This window comes from Alnus glutinosa, chromosome 8 (assembly GCF_958979055.1).
Source record: "Alnus glutinosa chromosome 8, dhAlnGlut1.1, whole genome shotgun sequence".
Taxonomy (NCBI): Eukaryota; Viridiplantae; Streptophyta; class Magnoliopsida; order Fagales; family Betulaceae; genus Alnus; species Alnus glutinosa.
Window position 1 is genome coordinate 8,378,350 of NC_084893.1, and position 16,356 is coordinate 8,394,705.

At 35.1% G+C, this 16,356-nt stretch overlaps 3 protein-coding genes across 3 annotated transcripts in view; 2 read left to right on the forward strand and 1 right to left on the reverse strand.

The window, feature by feature from the left end:
- The window catches only part of LOC133876079 (uncharacterized), a 28,274-nt gene that overhangs the window by 11,076 nt on the left and 842 nt on the right, over positions 1-16,356 (forward strand). The gene's annotated exons all lie outside the window — the stretch shown is intronic.
- LOC133875778 (heparanase-like protein 2) lies at positions 2,207-5,587 on the forward strand. Its single transcript, XM_062314011.1, has 9 exons — positions 2,207-2,422; positions 2,700-2,736; positions 3,282-3,468; positions 3,731-3,882; positions 4,135-4,380; positions 4,464-4,656; positions 4,766-4,891; positions 5,013-5,115; positions 5,216-5,587. The coding sequence occupies exons 1-9, from the start codon at positions 2,207-2,209 to the stop codon at positions 5,585-5,587; spliced, it is 1,632 nt and encodes a 543-aa protein (XP_062169995.1).
- On the reverse strand, positions 12,299-15,861 carry LOC133875779 (VQ motif-containing protein 31-like). The gene is made up of 2 exons (XM_062314013.1): positions 15,296-15,861; positions 12,299-13,146 (listed from the first exon to the last, which is right to left on the reverse strand). Exon 2 carries the CDS (start codon positions 13,094-13,096, stop codon positions 12,557-12,559), a length of 540 nt encoding a protein of 179 aa, XP_062169997.1. The 5' UTR covers positions 13,097-13,146; positions 15,296-15,861; the 3' UTR covers positions 12,299-12,556.

The following is a 16,356-nucleotide window of genomic DNA, read 5'->3' on the forward strand; positions in this document are numbered from 1 at the left end:
AAAACTAAAAAATTATTAAAAACTTAAAAAAAAAAAAAAAAATTGAAGCTAGCCCTTGGGGGTGGCCGAACCACCCTCATAACCCTTTAAATGGCTGGCTTGGGGTGGCCGAACCACCCCCGTGGCTAGGGGTGTGCAAAACCCACAATCCCCGCCCCACCCCGCCCCACAAAGGACCGGGTTTTCAGGTTTTTTTGCGGGTTAGGGTCTTAATTTGATAAATTTATGCGGGGCGGAGCGGGTTGCGGGTTTAGCCTTTTAAAAAATGTGGGTCCCGCCCCACCCCGCACCGCACAAAGGAGAAAAAAAGAAAAAAATAAATAAGAAAGGGGTCCACTAGCTCATTTTATTGTGTGAAAAATACAATTTTTATGGTTCAATTTCATGGAATGTTAAAGTGTACACATTTTTATTGTATTGTTATTTGAAATAATCTTTTCATTACTTCTGAAAAAGACAAAAAAATTGATTACATGGAATAATGAAATATTATAACTTTTTATTCTTTACATTTATTCAATTATACTACTTTGTTAATGGGAGAAAATATAAATCATGTTTCTTAGAATTTTATCTTATAATTAATAGGGCTTTTAGTTTAAAAGGCTAATTCTATGAAAAATGTTCTTGAATGGAAATATGAATTTAATTTTTTATTTAAAAAACCAGTATTTTTTTGAATTTTTATTTTTTTTAATAAATAAAATCAAAATTACGTAAATGCCACTCAAAAATACCCGCCCCACCCCGCACGGTTAGTCTTTATCAAGTGCGGTTTGCGGGTTGGAAATTTCCAACCCGCAAAGGTGCGGGGCGGGGCCAAAAAAGGCGAAAACCCGCCCCGCCCCGCCCCGCCCCATGCATACCCCTACCCATGGCCCATGGGGGTGGTTCGGCTACCTCCAATTAGCCAAAACCCTTGAATTTTTTTTTTTTTTTGGCCATGTGGTGGCCGACCCACCCCCGTGGCCCTTGGGGGTGGTTCAGCCACTGCCAATGGCCAAAACCCTTGGAATTTTTTTATTTTTATATTTTTCTGTCATGGGGTGGCCGAACCACCCCCGTGGCCCTTGGGGGTGGTTCAGCCACTGCCAATGGCTAAAACCCTTGAATTTTTTTTTTATTTTTTATTTTTTCTGCCATGGGGTGGCCGAACCACCATATGGGTGGTGGTTCGGCCACCCCAGACCGGTCAAGAGGGTGGCTCAATCACCCCTCTTCTTTTTCTTTTATTTTTTTTTTCAATTTTTTTTAAGTTTTTAATTTTTTAATTAATTTTTAAAGATTTTTTATTTTTTTTATACTATAACACGTGTCAACCCTTCGGGGTTTACACATGGCGGGCTGTTAGTTTTTGGACAGAAAACTATTGAGGTACTAATTTGGTATTTTCTCAAAATTGAGGTATCATCTGTGATGCGAATTGAAACTCAGATATTAAAAATAAAGTTTTCAAAACTCAAGGACCAAAAGTGTATTTAATGCACTATCTGGCAAGATTTTCAATTTTTTTTTTCAAAAAAAAAAAAGAAAAAAAAAGAAATTGAATTTCTGAATTTAGATGAATCGAAATTCAAATCTAAAACTAATAAGAAAAAGGAAGATTATTGTCCCTGTAGGGGTGGGATGTTTCTCTTCTTAAAAAACAGTGTGCACCACATTTATCTAATTATTAATTGTGTTTTATTGCTACTTCTTTCAATTGAAGAAACTGTTGTTGCGTTTAATTTGGTTATTAATTAGAGCAGTGTAATTAATTATTAATGTTAGTAATAGTGGCGTTGCTCCCACTTCTTGTATCTGTTACCTTTCTCAAACACTATATAAACTATTCTTCTATACTTTTTTTTTTCCAAAGCTCTAACAAGTCCTTTAGCCCCTACGTACGTATCGATCCCTGGTTAGTTTTCTTTTTCTAGTTTAATTTTGTTCATATTTTGTGTCCTCTTTTCTTGTAAAATCAATTAGCTTAATTGGGTTCTGGGGTTTCTTTTTTACAAAAAACGTATCTAATTTGTTACCACTTTTATTGGCTTAAAATAATAATAAAAAACAAAAAACTGAAACAACAAAGTTTATTGCAGTGAATTAACTGTTTATTTATTCCAACGGCATGTAACTGCAATAGATATAAGAATATGTATTGTGAGTCAACTGTTTTTTCCATTTTTTTGTTGCAGTGAATTTGCGTGCCATCAATCCAACAATGGGATTCATCATCACCTTCTTTTTCCTCCAGCTGGTTTCTCTCCCTGCAATATTGTTGGCCCAAGAAATTAATTTTGCTAATATTGTTGTTAATGGCACTGCAACAATTGGTGAAACTGATGATAATTACATTTGTGCAACAATTGATTGGTTTCCTAGTGATACATGTCGTTACAACTATTGTATGCTGCAAAATTCGTCTGCCATAACTTTGGTGAGTGTATATATATATATATATATATATATATATATGTCGTCTCTCATCTACATTTATACAATATGGTTTATATATATATTTGTTCTAACACGAAGAAATGTTATCACTCGTTCCAAAAACTTAAATATATTTCTTGAAAATAATGAATTTAATCACTTAATTATCATTGTTTTAATGGTGATCACGATTGATACAAAATCTTTAAATTGCATGCTGGACGACATTGAAATGATTTGAATCTCCTGTTCAATTAATGTGGTTTTGATTTTTTCAGGACCTGTCTAATCCTCTACTAGCCAAGGCAATCCAAGGTTTGTCTGCTTTATTATCCTTTAGAAACCAATTCTATTCAGACATTCTAGTATCATTTAGGGGGACGAACAAGGATAAGTACTATACAATAAATGATAAATTTACTCATTTTAATAAATATTTTAACATTCATTTTTATGTGTGGTTTTAAACTTGCTCTTAATAAGTGAAATCCAATATGTGAGATATTTATTTAAATATTTAACGTGCCAAGCCTCACTTATTAAAATGAAGGGTAAACTGTAAAGTCAGATCAATTTGAATTCATGACCGGTCGCTTTGACCATATTAAACCCTTACTTATTTCAAAAGCTTAAGTTGACAGAAAATAAATCATATCAATAAATATTCTAGCACTATTCCTTTAGAGTAATGCTATAGACTATCTTTTTGTCCTCCACATCAACTTTTAAAGATAAAAAGAGGATACAAAGATGATCCCTAAGATTACTTATGTCCTTTATCATTAGCATATCCTTTTGGAACACTTGGATCAATATATACAACATAATATTGCTCTCTTTCAATGTTGTTGGATTAGTAGCTTTCAGGAATTTGAGGCTTAGAATTGGAGGTTCTCCACAAGACCAAGTAATTTATAACGTAGGAAGTCCAAGGTACCCTTGCCATCCATTTCAACAAGCAAGAGACGGTTCATTGTTTGGATTAACAACCGGATGTTTATACATGTGGAGGTGGGATGAGCTGAACCAGTTTTTCAATAAGACAGGGTAAGAGAATACAATTTGTTTGTTAAATGCTCTCTTATTAACGCGGTCTTACCTGATCCGTGTGGAGGGGATACTTTGCACGGGTTCGAAGTTTATCTGACAGAAGTGGTTACACGAAATGGTTGACTTGCCTTTGATGGATCCCTTATCATATAAATAAATATTGCTCTCTTATTTGCCTTGTGAAATTGCTGTGATATCGAAAAAGTGTACATGCATGCTTCCTAGTCATGTGATTTTAGTTTGAATCTTGCGTTTGCAGGGCAATCGTGACATTTGGCTTGAATGCTCTCTATGGGAGGAAGAAGCAGGAGACAAGTATACTCTGGGTAGGAGATTGGGACCCTAGTAACACTGAGGCTCTAATGAACTATACAATCTTAAAGGGATACCAGATTGATTCATGGGAATTTGGTAAGTAGTTGTTAAATTACCACTTATTCCTCTTATTTAATAACTGAGGCTCAACATGTGAAATATTTTATTGAAATGGAAGGTAAATAACATAGACAAGGTTCTAACTCATGACATTTACTCTAATATCGTGTCAAATCATGACCACTTATCTCAAAAGCTTAAACTAATACAAAATGATAAATTGAATCATCTAATTTATATTTTAACAGTAACAATGGACTAAGCTCTTTGTTGTTCCCATTATTGTAGGTAATGAGTTGAGTGGACGTGGCATTGGTGCAAGAGTTGAAGCTGCACAGTATGCAAAAGATGTGATCAACCTTAAAAAAAATATGAATGAGTTGTACAGAAAATCCAATTACAAATCCAATTACAAACCTAAACTTGTAGCCCCTGGAGGGTTCTTTGACCAGAGCTGGTATACTCAGCTTCTTCAGGATTCAGGTTCAGGCATAGTCGATATTGTGACACATCATATCTACAATTTAGGAGCAGGTATATGTGTAACCATGTTTCAATGCTGATGTGACGGTTTTTCGTTTACGTGCCTTTAGCTTATACAGTCTACTCCATTGCAGGTAATGATCCCAATCTCATAAGTAAGATACTAGATCCTTCTTACTTGAGCAACAGCATATTAGGCACATTCAGAAATATTGAAGGGATGATTCAAGAGCATGGTCCTTGGGCTTCTATATGGGTTGGAGAATCTGGTGGTGCCTTTCAGGGTGGTGGTCGTCATGTGTCTGACAGATTTGTGAATAGCTTCTGGTACTGTTAGTTGCCTCATTGGCTGTTTGTTGTTGTTCTTTTTCATTTTATCTGTGGAACAAAAACTTAATGACTCCAAAATGTTCTATTTCTTGTCTTCGAATTTTAGGTACTTGGATCAGCTTGGAATGGCAGCCAAGTACAACACTAAGGTATATTGCAGGCAGACTTTGGTTGGTGCAAACTATGCTCTCCTCAATAGAACCACAATGGAACCCAACCCTGATTACTACAGGCAAGAGCAAATGTTTAAAGATGCTTTTTTTTTTCTTTTTCTTTTTTTCTTTTTCAAAAGGGGGAGCAGGCTTATCTAATTGAGCAATGTTTGCTTTTGTTCAATGTCTTCTTCTGAATAGTGCACTTCTATGGCATCGACTTATGGGAAAAAGAGTTCTTGAAGTTCATGGACTTGATGCTTCACCATATTTACGCCCTTATGCTCATTGTTCAAAAGGAAGAGTAATGCTCTATCATATGCTGATTTTTTTGTCCTTTTTTATTTATTTATTTTTATTTTTTTATACTAATTAATATGGCTATTGTCATTATCTTGCTGCAGGTGGGTGTAACTTTGCTGTTGATTAATCTAAGCAACCAAACTAATTTCATAATCAATGTCTACAACCACACGAACATTAAGTTGAAGGAAAAGGAGAAAAGGAGAGGAGAGAGTCCTTTCATGTGTAGTCTCAAGGCAAAAGTTGGTTCAAATGGAGAATCATTAATGAGAGAGGAGTACCACTTAAGTCCAGAAGATGGGAATCTTCGAAGCCAAACCTCACTTCTTAATGGAAATCCATTGAATGTTAGCAATGGAGAACTCCCAAGATTAGACCCTATCTTTTGTGAAGAGCACACTCCAATATATGTTGCACCTTTATCCATTGCCTTCATAGTCATTCCTAACTTTGAGGCTCCAGCTTGTGCATAGCTTGCCCTAGCTTGCCCCTTCAGCTTCATTTTGCTGTCTTTTATATACATATAATTGTAAAAGTAATGGTGATTGTAAATCGAACTCCTAATATAGTCGCGACAAGTTATAGCATGAAAAATAAAAAGGTTTGTGAGATAAGATACTGTTAGAATGAATCTATAATTATATATTTTGAATAAAAAGCTGGTTTTGGTGAGATCACTTGTCATTCAATCATTCATAGACCGTTATAAATGCATGTTGATTTTTTTTATTTAGATAGTTTGATACTATATATAATGTTTAGCATATTAAAGTTACTCTTCACACTAGCTTATTTATCATTCTCATTTCATATCGACTGACATGACGTGTTTTAAGTGGTTCATGTCAATCACTTAAAAAAAAAAAAAAAAAAAAAACGATTTAGAACATACAATGTCAACCGTTGTGAAATGAGTGTTAAATTCTCTAAAATTAATTTAACTTGGAGTGTTCCTCATCGCATCTCCACACTAATTAACTTGTAATTAGCTGAAATTACTACCTTTAACAGTAATTATCAAAGTAAAATATAGCTGGAAAGAGAAAAACCAATTATTTGAGCTGAAACTAAGTAGCCTCAATAATATCATATATCATCAAATATAAACAAAGAGCTTCCAAGAGAAGTAATTCATCTATCATAATAAACATTATTGTCTCAACTATACTATGCAAACTTGCTTACACAAGCTTATCGCTTAGCATCTTTAACCTTGTAAATCGCTCAAATCTGCTTTCCTGAAAACTGGTTAAACTGCAAAACACCAAGGTGTTTTACAGGTGGAAAAGTAACTGCTTAAGTCCATGAATTAGTAAGTAAATTATCACAAAACTTGTCATGCAATGAGCCTTATTTTATAAAATATAAGCATTGTGCTTTAGTAACTAAAAATGTCATAAAAGAGTGCTCAGTTATAACATTTTTGCATGATAAAAACAGTTTAACCATTCCGTAAGTATTTACTTACCTCCTTCATCTTCAACCTCGAACATCCTAAAAAATTAACTTCACGCCTATGCAAATCATACTCTAATATTAAGCATATTACATACTAAAAATCCTAATCTTACACGTGAAACCCTAATCAACATATTCTAATTTCATCAATTGATCGATCCTTGAGGGTCGAGTGACCGATGTCCTGCCAATAGTTATATTTACTTCATTTAATCTATCAAAACCTAATCTCATGCTCAACAGAGACTCTTAATGATTTTAAAAGTCCTAATATACATTATACATCATGCACATACGTTTCAATCAAGCATGGCCTCATACGTTGCTTTAAAAACATTAAAAGTACAAGCATTTTTTCTTATAATCATATAATACATTGCTAATCAACCAAGGAAAATGTCTTAAAGGACTGCAATATAGATGCTTTGATACTGTTTTAACGTTAAAAGTAAATCTGTCATTAGGGTTCATACTTTTCAAGCAAGAATCAACTTTCATTTCATAAAAATGCCAACTTTAACTCATGTCAGATGAAAACAACTACTCATGCTTAAGTACAAAAATCATAGTAACATTCATGCATAAAAACTAAAGATTAAAGATTGGGTTAAGCCTTCACTACAAAGAAACCGACATTTAACGAAGTTTTAAAAAGGATACTATTCATGATAAAACGTCGTCAATCAGTTAGTACCGTTTATTTCATGACGTTTCCGTTTGGTCATGACGAAAAACAATGAAATTTATGGACAAAGATGTTTCCATCCATACTAGCACATTCAAAGAAACCTGCAACTAAAAATTTCATAAATTTTGCAAAATAAGTCCCATAAGTTGGTTGACCGAATGGGGGAATCAAAAAATGGGAGAGAAGAGAAGTGAAAGTTACCTACAAAATGTTATCCTCTAGATCAAAGAAGAGAGTGGCTGGAGGTGGATAGACAGTACTTGCGCTCTGAAAGAGACGGTCCTTGTGAAATGTGAGAGAGAGAGAGAGAGAGAGAGAGAGAGAGAGAGAGAGAGAGAGAGAGAGAGAGAGAGAGAGAGAGAGAGAGAGAGAGAGAGAGAGAGAGAGAGAGAGAGAGAGAGAGAGAGAGAGAGATTGTGAATAACTTCAGCTTCATGATCAGTTCTTCTTGTAGTCTTATAAACATTTGAAACAATTTTAACATTTTATGTAATACATTTAAAATCTCATATTCTGATAGTCCATCAATGTTCCATTCATATAAAGCGCCAGGTGTATAAGCAGCTCAAATTCCTAATTCTCTTTCTTCAAATTGTATATTTGAGGGTGTGGGTCTAGGATACCAATTTCTAGTTGTGGATGAAGTATTTCTATATCTTTCGTAATTATTTCTAACCTTTCGGCCTCCACCAATAGAATTATTTCCTCTCATAATTTTGTTTATCTTTATATTTTTAAATTGTGATTGTAGCTTGTTAACATATTTCTAAATCATTTTCTTCTGGTTTGATTTCTGAAAAAATATCATTATTCCTTTGTAACGTAGAAATTTCTTTAGTAAGTCCTTTTGAAGATGATGGGATTTTGGTAATATCGAGCTTTTCTATTCTTTTGAAAATTTCATCTAATAAATCTTTATTATCCTTTTTCAAAGAGAATTGTAAATTGGAGGGAATTTCGTGTGGCATGAATAAATATTTTTTCTTTATTATTTATCTATATTTTTAATTACAATGCGCCCAATACACCGGCAAGCCCCATCATATGAAATGGGTTCAATGTCCAATTATGAAACCCTTGGAAAAAGAGGATGAATCGAAATATAGCTGCTACACCAAAACTAGGTGCAAATAACCAACCAAACTAACCTAGTGGATAAATCAAGAATACATAAACAAAAACAAAAACAGCAATTGGAGCAAAGAATGCGATTGCATTATAAGGTCGCAATTGAACAAATCAAGCAAGTTCAAATTGACGTAACATGAAACCTATTAGTCCAAGCCGTGGAGAGCAACAAATGGTTCTATCATCTTCCCTTCTTTTCCTCCCACCTGCCAGGCTTTCTTTGAAAAATTAAAAAATTACTCAAATGAGTGAGTTAGGGCACAGTTGCTAGCTTCCCCAGCATCTCAAGTGATTAGGCGGGGACAAGATTCGAACCTGCAGTCTTCAGGTCATGGGCTTGATGAGTTGACCGAACCATCCTCTGAACCCTCTCCTGAGCCGGTTCCAATGCCTGAGCCTCAGCCGTCAAAGCCTCAGCTTGACCCACCTCAATTGACCCACCTCAGCTTGAGCCAGTCATTGAGCCTTCTACTGAGCATGAGTTGGAGCCAATAGATTCTAAGTAATTCAATCTTATTTTTCGCCAATAACGTTTAAGTATTAGTATAATTATTTTGTTGTATTATGTTTTTGGAATTTTTGTTTTCGTCATTAAGTCTAGCTCTTTTAATAGGAGAGGTAATAATTTCTTCGTGTATAACTTCATTATTTATTTTTTGATCCAGTTTTTTGTGATTCTATGAATTGTGTTAATTTTCTTATTTGTTCTTTCAAACCAAGGGAAAAAAAAATATATATCTACTTTTACTTCTGTCATATGATTGTACCATTTAGATCTAATATAAGTTGTTCTTGTTGCAAAAAGGTTTTTAAAAAATCATATCGTTTTTTTATCATATTTCGGTAATATATATATACATTAGCTCTTCTTTATTGATTTCAAAATTTTGAGAAATCATACATCCTTATGAATCTTCCCTTGGATTTTCAAAGTAACTGATTTGTTCCATTTGGGATTGTGTTGGTGAGGAAAGATTATTATTGTTAGCGACTAAGGCTGAGGCTATAGAGTAAAATGGTGTATCAATCATTTTTCCTTTATTAATTCCTTCTAAGTGAGCTTCTAATTTGTTAAGACTATGCCTAGGGGGAGAAATATTGCATTCTATCATGGGATAAAATCTCGAGGAAGAGGATTATGATAATTGGGAAAAAGATCTTTGGAAAGGCTGGAATGATATTCCTATAGTTCCATTTGTCTTTTGTGTAATATAACTTAGATCGCTACTAGCATTATTTTCAACTTTTGGTGATAGAACTAAATTTTCTAATAACTATTGATTAGGTAACCGAATGTCTTTCTAATTTATTTGTTTAGGTATTTGTATACTAGAATTTCTTGTACTTGTTTGTAATAATAAGGGTTGTCATTTTGGGCTCTCAATTAATTCTTGTGGCTCTAAGGTTGTTTTCATCAACTTATAATATACTCTATAAAGTGATGTTAAAGCTTGAGCTCCTTTCATTATCTTATAACCATGTATTTTAATATTTAATTCTAAAGCATGTAGTAATGTCGGATCATATAATGATAAGGAATAATTTGGATGACAATTTAAATAAATGGGTCATTCATATAAAGATAACTCTACCATTCCTAATAATGAATCCTGAAAGTCAAGACGTCTTTCATCACATTAACATAATAAAACACTTGTCCTCAATCCTTGTCTAGTTAAAGATTTTAGGGCAACTTGTACTTATCCGATATGTATAAAGGAAGAGGAATGCTAGACATCCAAATACTTTTTTTTAGAATTTGGTTCCAACCTAATGTGTCACAATCCCATGAGATCTATTATTTTGAGAAGTGTGCCACAATCTCATATGATTGTGACACATCAAGTTTGGACCAAATTTTGAAAAAAAATGTTGGGATGTCTAGCATTTCTCATAAAGAAATACTTTTGTCTATGTTTTTACATAGATTCTTTACTAAATAGTTTTACTTTTTCATACTCATTATTTAAAGATATGGTTTTTTTCTACTGTTTTAATTGTAGTCTTATAAAAATGATAAATTTGAAAATGTTGATAGTTTGTATATTTGCTTTGTAGGTATGTTTGGGATATTCCATTCTTTAAGATTTCTTTCTACATTCATTATACTTATTTCTTCATTATTTACAGTATTGATCTGGGTGGACATATGAGAACTAGAGGAAGTACTCTTGAAAAGAGAATTCACGATTAATCATAAAAGATTAAGCTTGCTTAATCTAGACAAATACAAGCATTCTTATGGGAACACTGCCGGAACTATCCCAAGACGCTCCCTGGCTTGAAAAGGGCTGACCAATGGTCTTATGCTTATCAATATAGGGGATATCTGAAATATGATTTGAATAAGTTAAACAAAACGAATATGACAACTACGACTCTTTCCTTATATATATCATTCATGTAGTTTAAGTTCACATTATTCTTGCGGGCTTAAATTTGTGATTTGTAAAATACTAGTCACTTATTTGGACGGAGTGTTACATAAATAAAGGGTTGAAGATCTATTCAATAGAGAAGATCCATCGGTTCAAGCCGATCTCTTTGCTCAAGGTGGCAGGAAAATGATGCATATTTTTCTTTTTTGGACTAGGATGCCCATTGAAAAACAAATGTTTGGGGAACACTACTAACCGGGTGCTTGTAGGACCTATCGTGAGGTGGAATTAAGACAAATGGTAATTGAACATGGCTGGATATGCATCAGGATCCTCTCCAGTTGCTTTCAACTGGAGAGGAGCTGGTCCATGTGTATAAAGGACAGAATTGTAATTTCATACCATGTAAAATTATAATACTGCCCTTGTATATAAAGGACCGGCTCCTCTCCAGTTGAAAGCAATTGGAGAGGATCTTGGTCCGTTGGGTATGACGTGTGATGTAAGTTTATGAGGCCAAATAAATTATAAATGAGTGGTGGTTCATGATCTACTACAATTTTAAATAAATTATAGATTCTCAAATTATGTAAATTCAAACCGTTCATTGCATCAAACGGTTTTGACAAAATTCTATCTATTAAAAATGTGGCATGTTACATAGACATTCAGAAAAAAAAAAAAAAAAAAAAAAAAGAACTTTCCTTCCAAAAAACCTTTTTTCTTCACTTAACACAAGAACCTGATGAAAATGTACTCAATCCTCATTGGTAATATGTCGCATTTTTAATAAGCAGCAGTTTTCACACCGTTCAATACAAAAAACAGCATGAATCCATGTAATTAGAGAATCTATAATTTATTCGACATTGCATGGGATCCTTTTCTGGCTATTCAAGTCATCAACCCTGCATGTGTGTAATGTGTTTGACGGTCTGGCTTGAGCCCATCAGCTGGGATCACTCTGCATCCCCATGGATCAGATGGAGAATGCTAAGTCATGTTGTTGAAAGTTCCTTGGCTTTGTCTCCTGGGTTGCATCCCTTAGCAGGTTAGGTATGCCTTGTTTCATCTTCAAATTTTCATTTTATTTCTTTATTCCGAATACGATGTCGGTTCTTGCCACTCCATTTATTGGAAGTTCACAACGTTGAAAGCATACTCAAACAATTTTTATGTGCACTTGATCTACAAAGGTAAATCTAAAGGCTAGCAAATTCCTCAAAATCTGCATTGGAGGTCCCAAATTTTTATTCTATTGTTAGTTTAAATAACATATACCATAATTTGTGATATATGCCTTAACAAACACTAACATTTTATGCCTATTACTTTGGGAAAATAAAAATCAATCAAGAGTAAAAGATAATTAGTAATGAAAGAAAAGAACCCCCCAAAAAAAAGAAGAGGTGACTAGAAATTTATGCTTTTGCCAAGAAGTATTCTCTATAAGGTGACATGGTGTACTGTAGTTTGTGAAAGAATATGAAAGTGTCTTGGCTTGAAAACCAAAACAGGAGAGTATACTCATTAATATTTAGGACTGTTCAGTTACATAAAATCTATCCTGATAGATACAATCGAAGTTCACAATTCAAATGTGCAGTATGATTAGAGTAGACCTCTTAGTCTTCGTATAGTACAACTCAAACTGCAATGGACACCAATATCTCAGATAACATCATCATGTCTTTGAGTTTGAATTATACTGTTGTTGTTAGGGACATTATCTCTAACAGTTTGGAACATGCAGAAAGAAAGTTATTACAAGTGCAGCTACATTTTCAAAATCATGGTTTCTCGCTTGTTTTTGGAGATGTTAGAGGGAACAAGGTAAGCAACTCTGGTTCACTGTATCCTGGTCTGGATCGAGGTGATGGATGCAAATAAAATCTCCTCTCTTTGATGGCTTTCTCTTCTTCTTGACTATTCAATTCAGGTATTGCTGATTCTCCTTTCTTTTCCTCTTCCAGGATGCACAACTTTGAGAAAATTGTAGAAGGGGTCGTAGGGCTTGGGAGAAAACCAGAGTTCCCTGATGTGGTGGGGGAGAAGCTATGGTGCAGGTCGGTTGATGTGCCTGCAGGTTTAAATTGGACAGGGGGTTTAACTATCTCAAGTCTAGGCCTAGAGTATTGCCTTCTCTCATGGAGTTTTGGTGTTGCTCTCTTTATACCCACGACCTTCATTGTTGCCCCTTCTTGTGTTGCATTGCCTTCTGATGGGCCTGTTAGCCGCTGCACGACCTCTCGGAAAGTATTTGTATCTGTTTGTACAAATGTGGTTAAGGGGTTACAACCGGATGTGCCATGGCTCCCCGAATTCTCCATGGATGTTTATTTCATTTGACAAGCTTCTCACCACTTATTCAGATTCTGACCTGCAATAGAGAAAATATAAATTGGGAAGTGTTCTCATTCAGAAAACATCTTTTAGATAAATAGGGGTTTGACATCTTAAGATGATAGCAAATACAACATGCATGGTGGAAATATTTATAAATTTATTAAATTACCAAATCTTATTAGGTATGTTTGTGAATGAGTACTTGACCGGCCTAACTTAGTCCAGTCAAGAGCAGTTAAAGAGAGCATTTTCGAAGCTAATTACCACATTATCCTTGACTTTAAGATGAACAATAGCTCGTGGCATGTTGGAAGTCAAATGCATAAACATTCTGTTTTTAGAAAAATGTTGTAAGCAAAATTTTCAGTTAGAGATCGAGCATAACCGGCCTGGTTGCGTTCATGGCAATGAAGGGGTGAAAGTTCATGGTGACGAAGGGTAAATGTCACTGACATGCTATATGATATGAGTAATTATGATCCAATGCAATAAGATTGTCTATTTTATGTACAATGGGCAACCATATATATGAGAGGCTCCTCAGGCCCATCTATTGAGTCCGGTGCCCAGGCAGCCTGAGCAAGTTGAGATCGAGCTGCCCAGACACTTATCCGAACAAGTGGAGCCCGAGAAACCTCTCTCATCAACCTCATTATATGTTTCAGTTAGCTAACCCAAACCAATCAAGCTTAAGTACGTATAAGAAATAGAAAGTGAATGACTTGTGAATGTCATTGACATGTTATATGATATCAGGGATTAGGATCCATTGCAATGAGATTGTCTATTGCATATGGGATCAGGATTCAAGGAGGTTGTTTGAGCCCCACCGGCTCAGACAGGTGCCTGATCAGCCTGAGCAGATGGAGTCTTTTCTGCCAGGGAAACATCTCATATCAACCTCATTGCATTGAATCCCCATCCTGATTTCAGTTAGCTGAACCACACCAGTCAAGTTTAAGTACGTAAGCAATAGAAAGAGAATGACTTAGTGAACAATTACTGAAAAGAAGGTTTGGCGTGACCCATTCTTTCAATGTCTTTAGAAACTAAAAGTTGGTCATTGCATACACGACTGTAATAATTAGAAATAGGTACGATAGACACCCACCCCTAACATGTTGCAACATTACTTGGCATTGTTCTGCTACCAATGGACCTTATTTTTCTGAAGTTTCCTCTAGTGGCTAATTTTTACAGGCATTAGGGAAAATTTGCATGAGGGTAGCCATCTTTCCGACCTAACCTATGTTGAATAATATTGTTTGTTTTTTGGGAAACCTATCCTATGTTGATTTTAGTGGCATGTGCTTGGGATTTCTAGTCCAAAAGTGTTAAAGCTTTGCTAGGCCATTCGTTTCTTTCGATTTATTGGACCACTCTTAGGCTTGTTGGCAAATTCTCTCTCTCTCTCTCTCTCTCTCTCTCTCTCTCTCTCTCTCTCTATATATATATATATATACATATATACACATGATAAGAACCAGCAAATGGGTTAATGATCGTGGCCCTTTTTTGATTTTGGTTGAGACTAACTTTACACTAGTGTCCTTTCTCTTCTCCTAATTGGGCAGCATTTACCTTTTAGAAAAACAAAATTTGTATGATGATTCAACATGAATTTACCATCTCTTATCAATCAGCTTAAATTTTTGAAATAAAAGGTAAATTTAATTATTTAATTAATAATTTAACAATACAGAGTGATGTGGCCCCAGTTTGGTTTTTCTTACTTGAGACTCATAAGAAAACAAAGAATTATGAGTAACTTCATTCATCAGTGAACTCTAGTTCAAGTGATTCTTTCTCTCCTTGTCAAAACAAGGTCAAGTTTGAGGTTGTAAATTCAACACTCGCCTAATGTATCTGCACTACCAATAGAAGTATACAACTGATTGATAAAGAATAAGAACAAGATAGGTAAAAGATTATCAAAATATGATGTTTAAACAAAATGCAACCAGCTTTACTCACAAGTATGAACTGATGGAAATGAAAATTAGAACAAAACAAGTGGAAAATCTGTCATAGGATCCTCAAGATATATAGTATGATTCATGGTTGCTTCTCAGTTAATGCATGTCAATATGTTATTTATGCAATGTAATGTGATTCCAATTTATCAAACATGAAGGAAGAAAAGAAGGAATGGGGACAATAATATGAAAAAGTTTCAAACATACCTTAAGAAGTGATTATGATGCAGCTGTACGTTCTGCAACAAGTGGAAACTCTGGTGGTGAAACTAAGTAGAAAAAGAGAACATGTGCAAGAAGAAAGAAAAGGAAACAATAGTGAGAGAAGTATACGGGAGGAGAGAAACAATGAAACTAAATGCAGCTAAGTTTTTCTGGCCTACACTTTACAAGCCAGTTAGGACAGAACATGTGACCTCAAAAGACATTGCAGCCGTTGGCTTTGCCACATCACATGTTTGTTTGTTTCGAAAGGGCAAAGACCCATATCACACTCCTTCAAGATAACCGTGGAAATGCCTTTGCTTGTTGAGATTCTGAAAAGGCTTCTCACTTTGGGGGAAGGAACAACTAATGCCCCGATATGGGTGGCCTGCCCTTGCTTGAGGTGAGTTGACCCTACTACAGTGGTACTGGTCGCCGAGTCCTCCATGGCCCACATCTCCATAAAAGGCCTTCGTCTCAATCTCATCGAACCCGGCCGTCTCAATTGCTACTTTAAAGTCCCCGCTCGTTCACTGGCTGGTTGCTTCTTCTTCTTATTCTTCTTCTTATTCTTCCTCTTCTTCAAAACCATTGGTCTATCTCTCCGGATATATATCTCTCTTTATATCGCGCACACACCCGCGGAGTCGTTGGTTTGTTTGACACCGATCAATTTCATTGTGTGAGAAAACAACCTTAGTTTTAAGCAACAGGGAATGGAATTTCAAGACTCTGATTTGTGGGTCTCTTTCTGAATTTAGGAATTTTTTGGTAACCCAATTCTTTTTGTGAAACATCCATCAAAATTTGAACTTTGGTTGCTGAAAATGGAGGGTCTAGTTCTGGGTTTCTTTCTGAATCAGAAAGTTAACTCTAACCCACTTGTTTTATTTACTTGATGAACGATAGTAGAAAGATCATGGCCCTCCGTTCGGTTGATGATGAGAAAACTCGGGAAAAGAATAGAAAGTAGACATTTGCGGGTAACTTCTGGTGAGGAACTTGGTAGTGCTTTTCTTGCTCACCCCAAGCAATATCTGCTCTTGAAAGCAGGAAAATTGCTT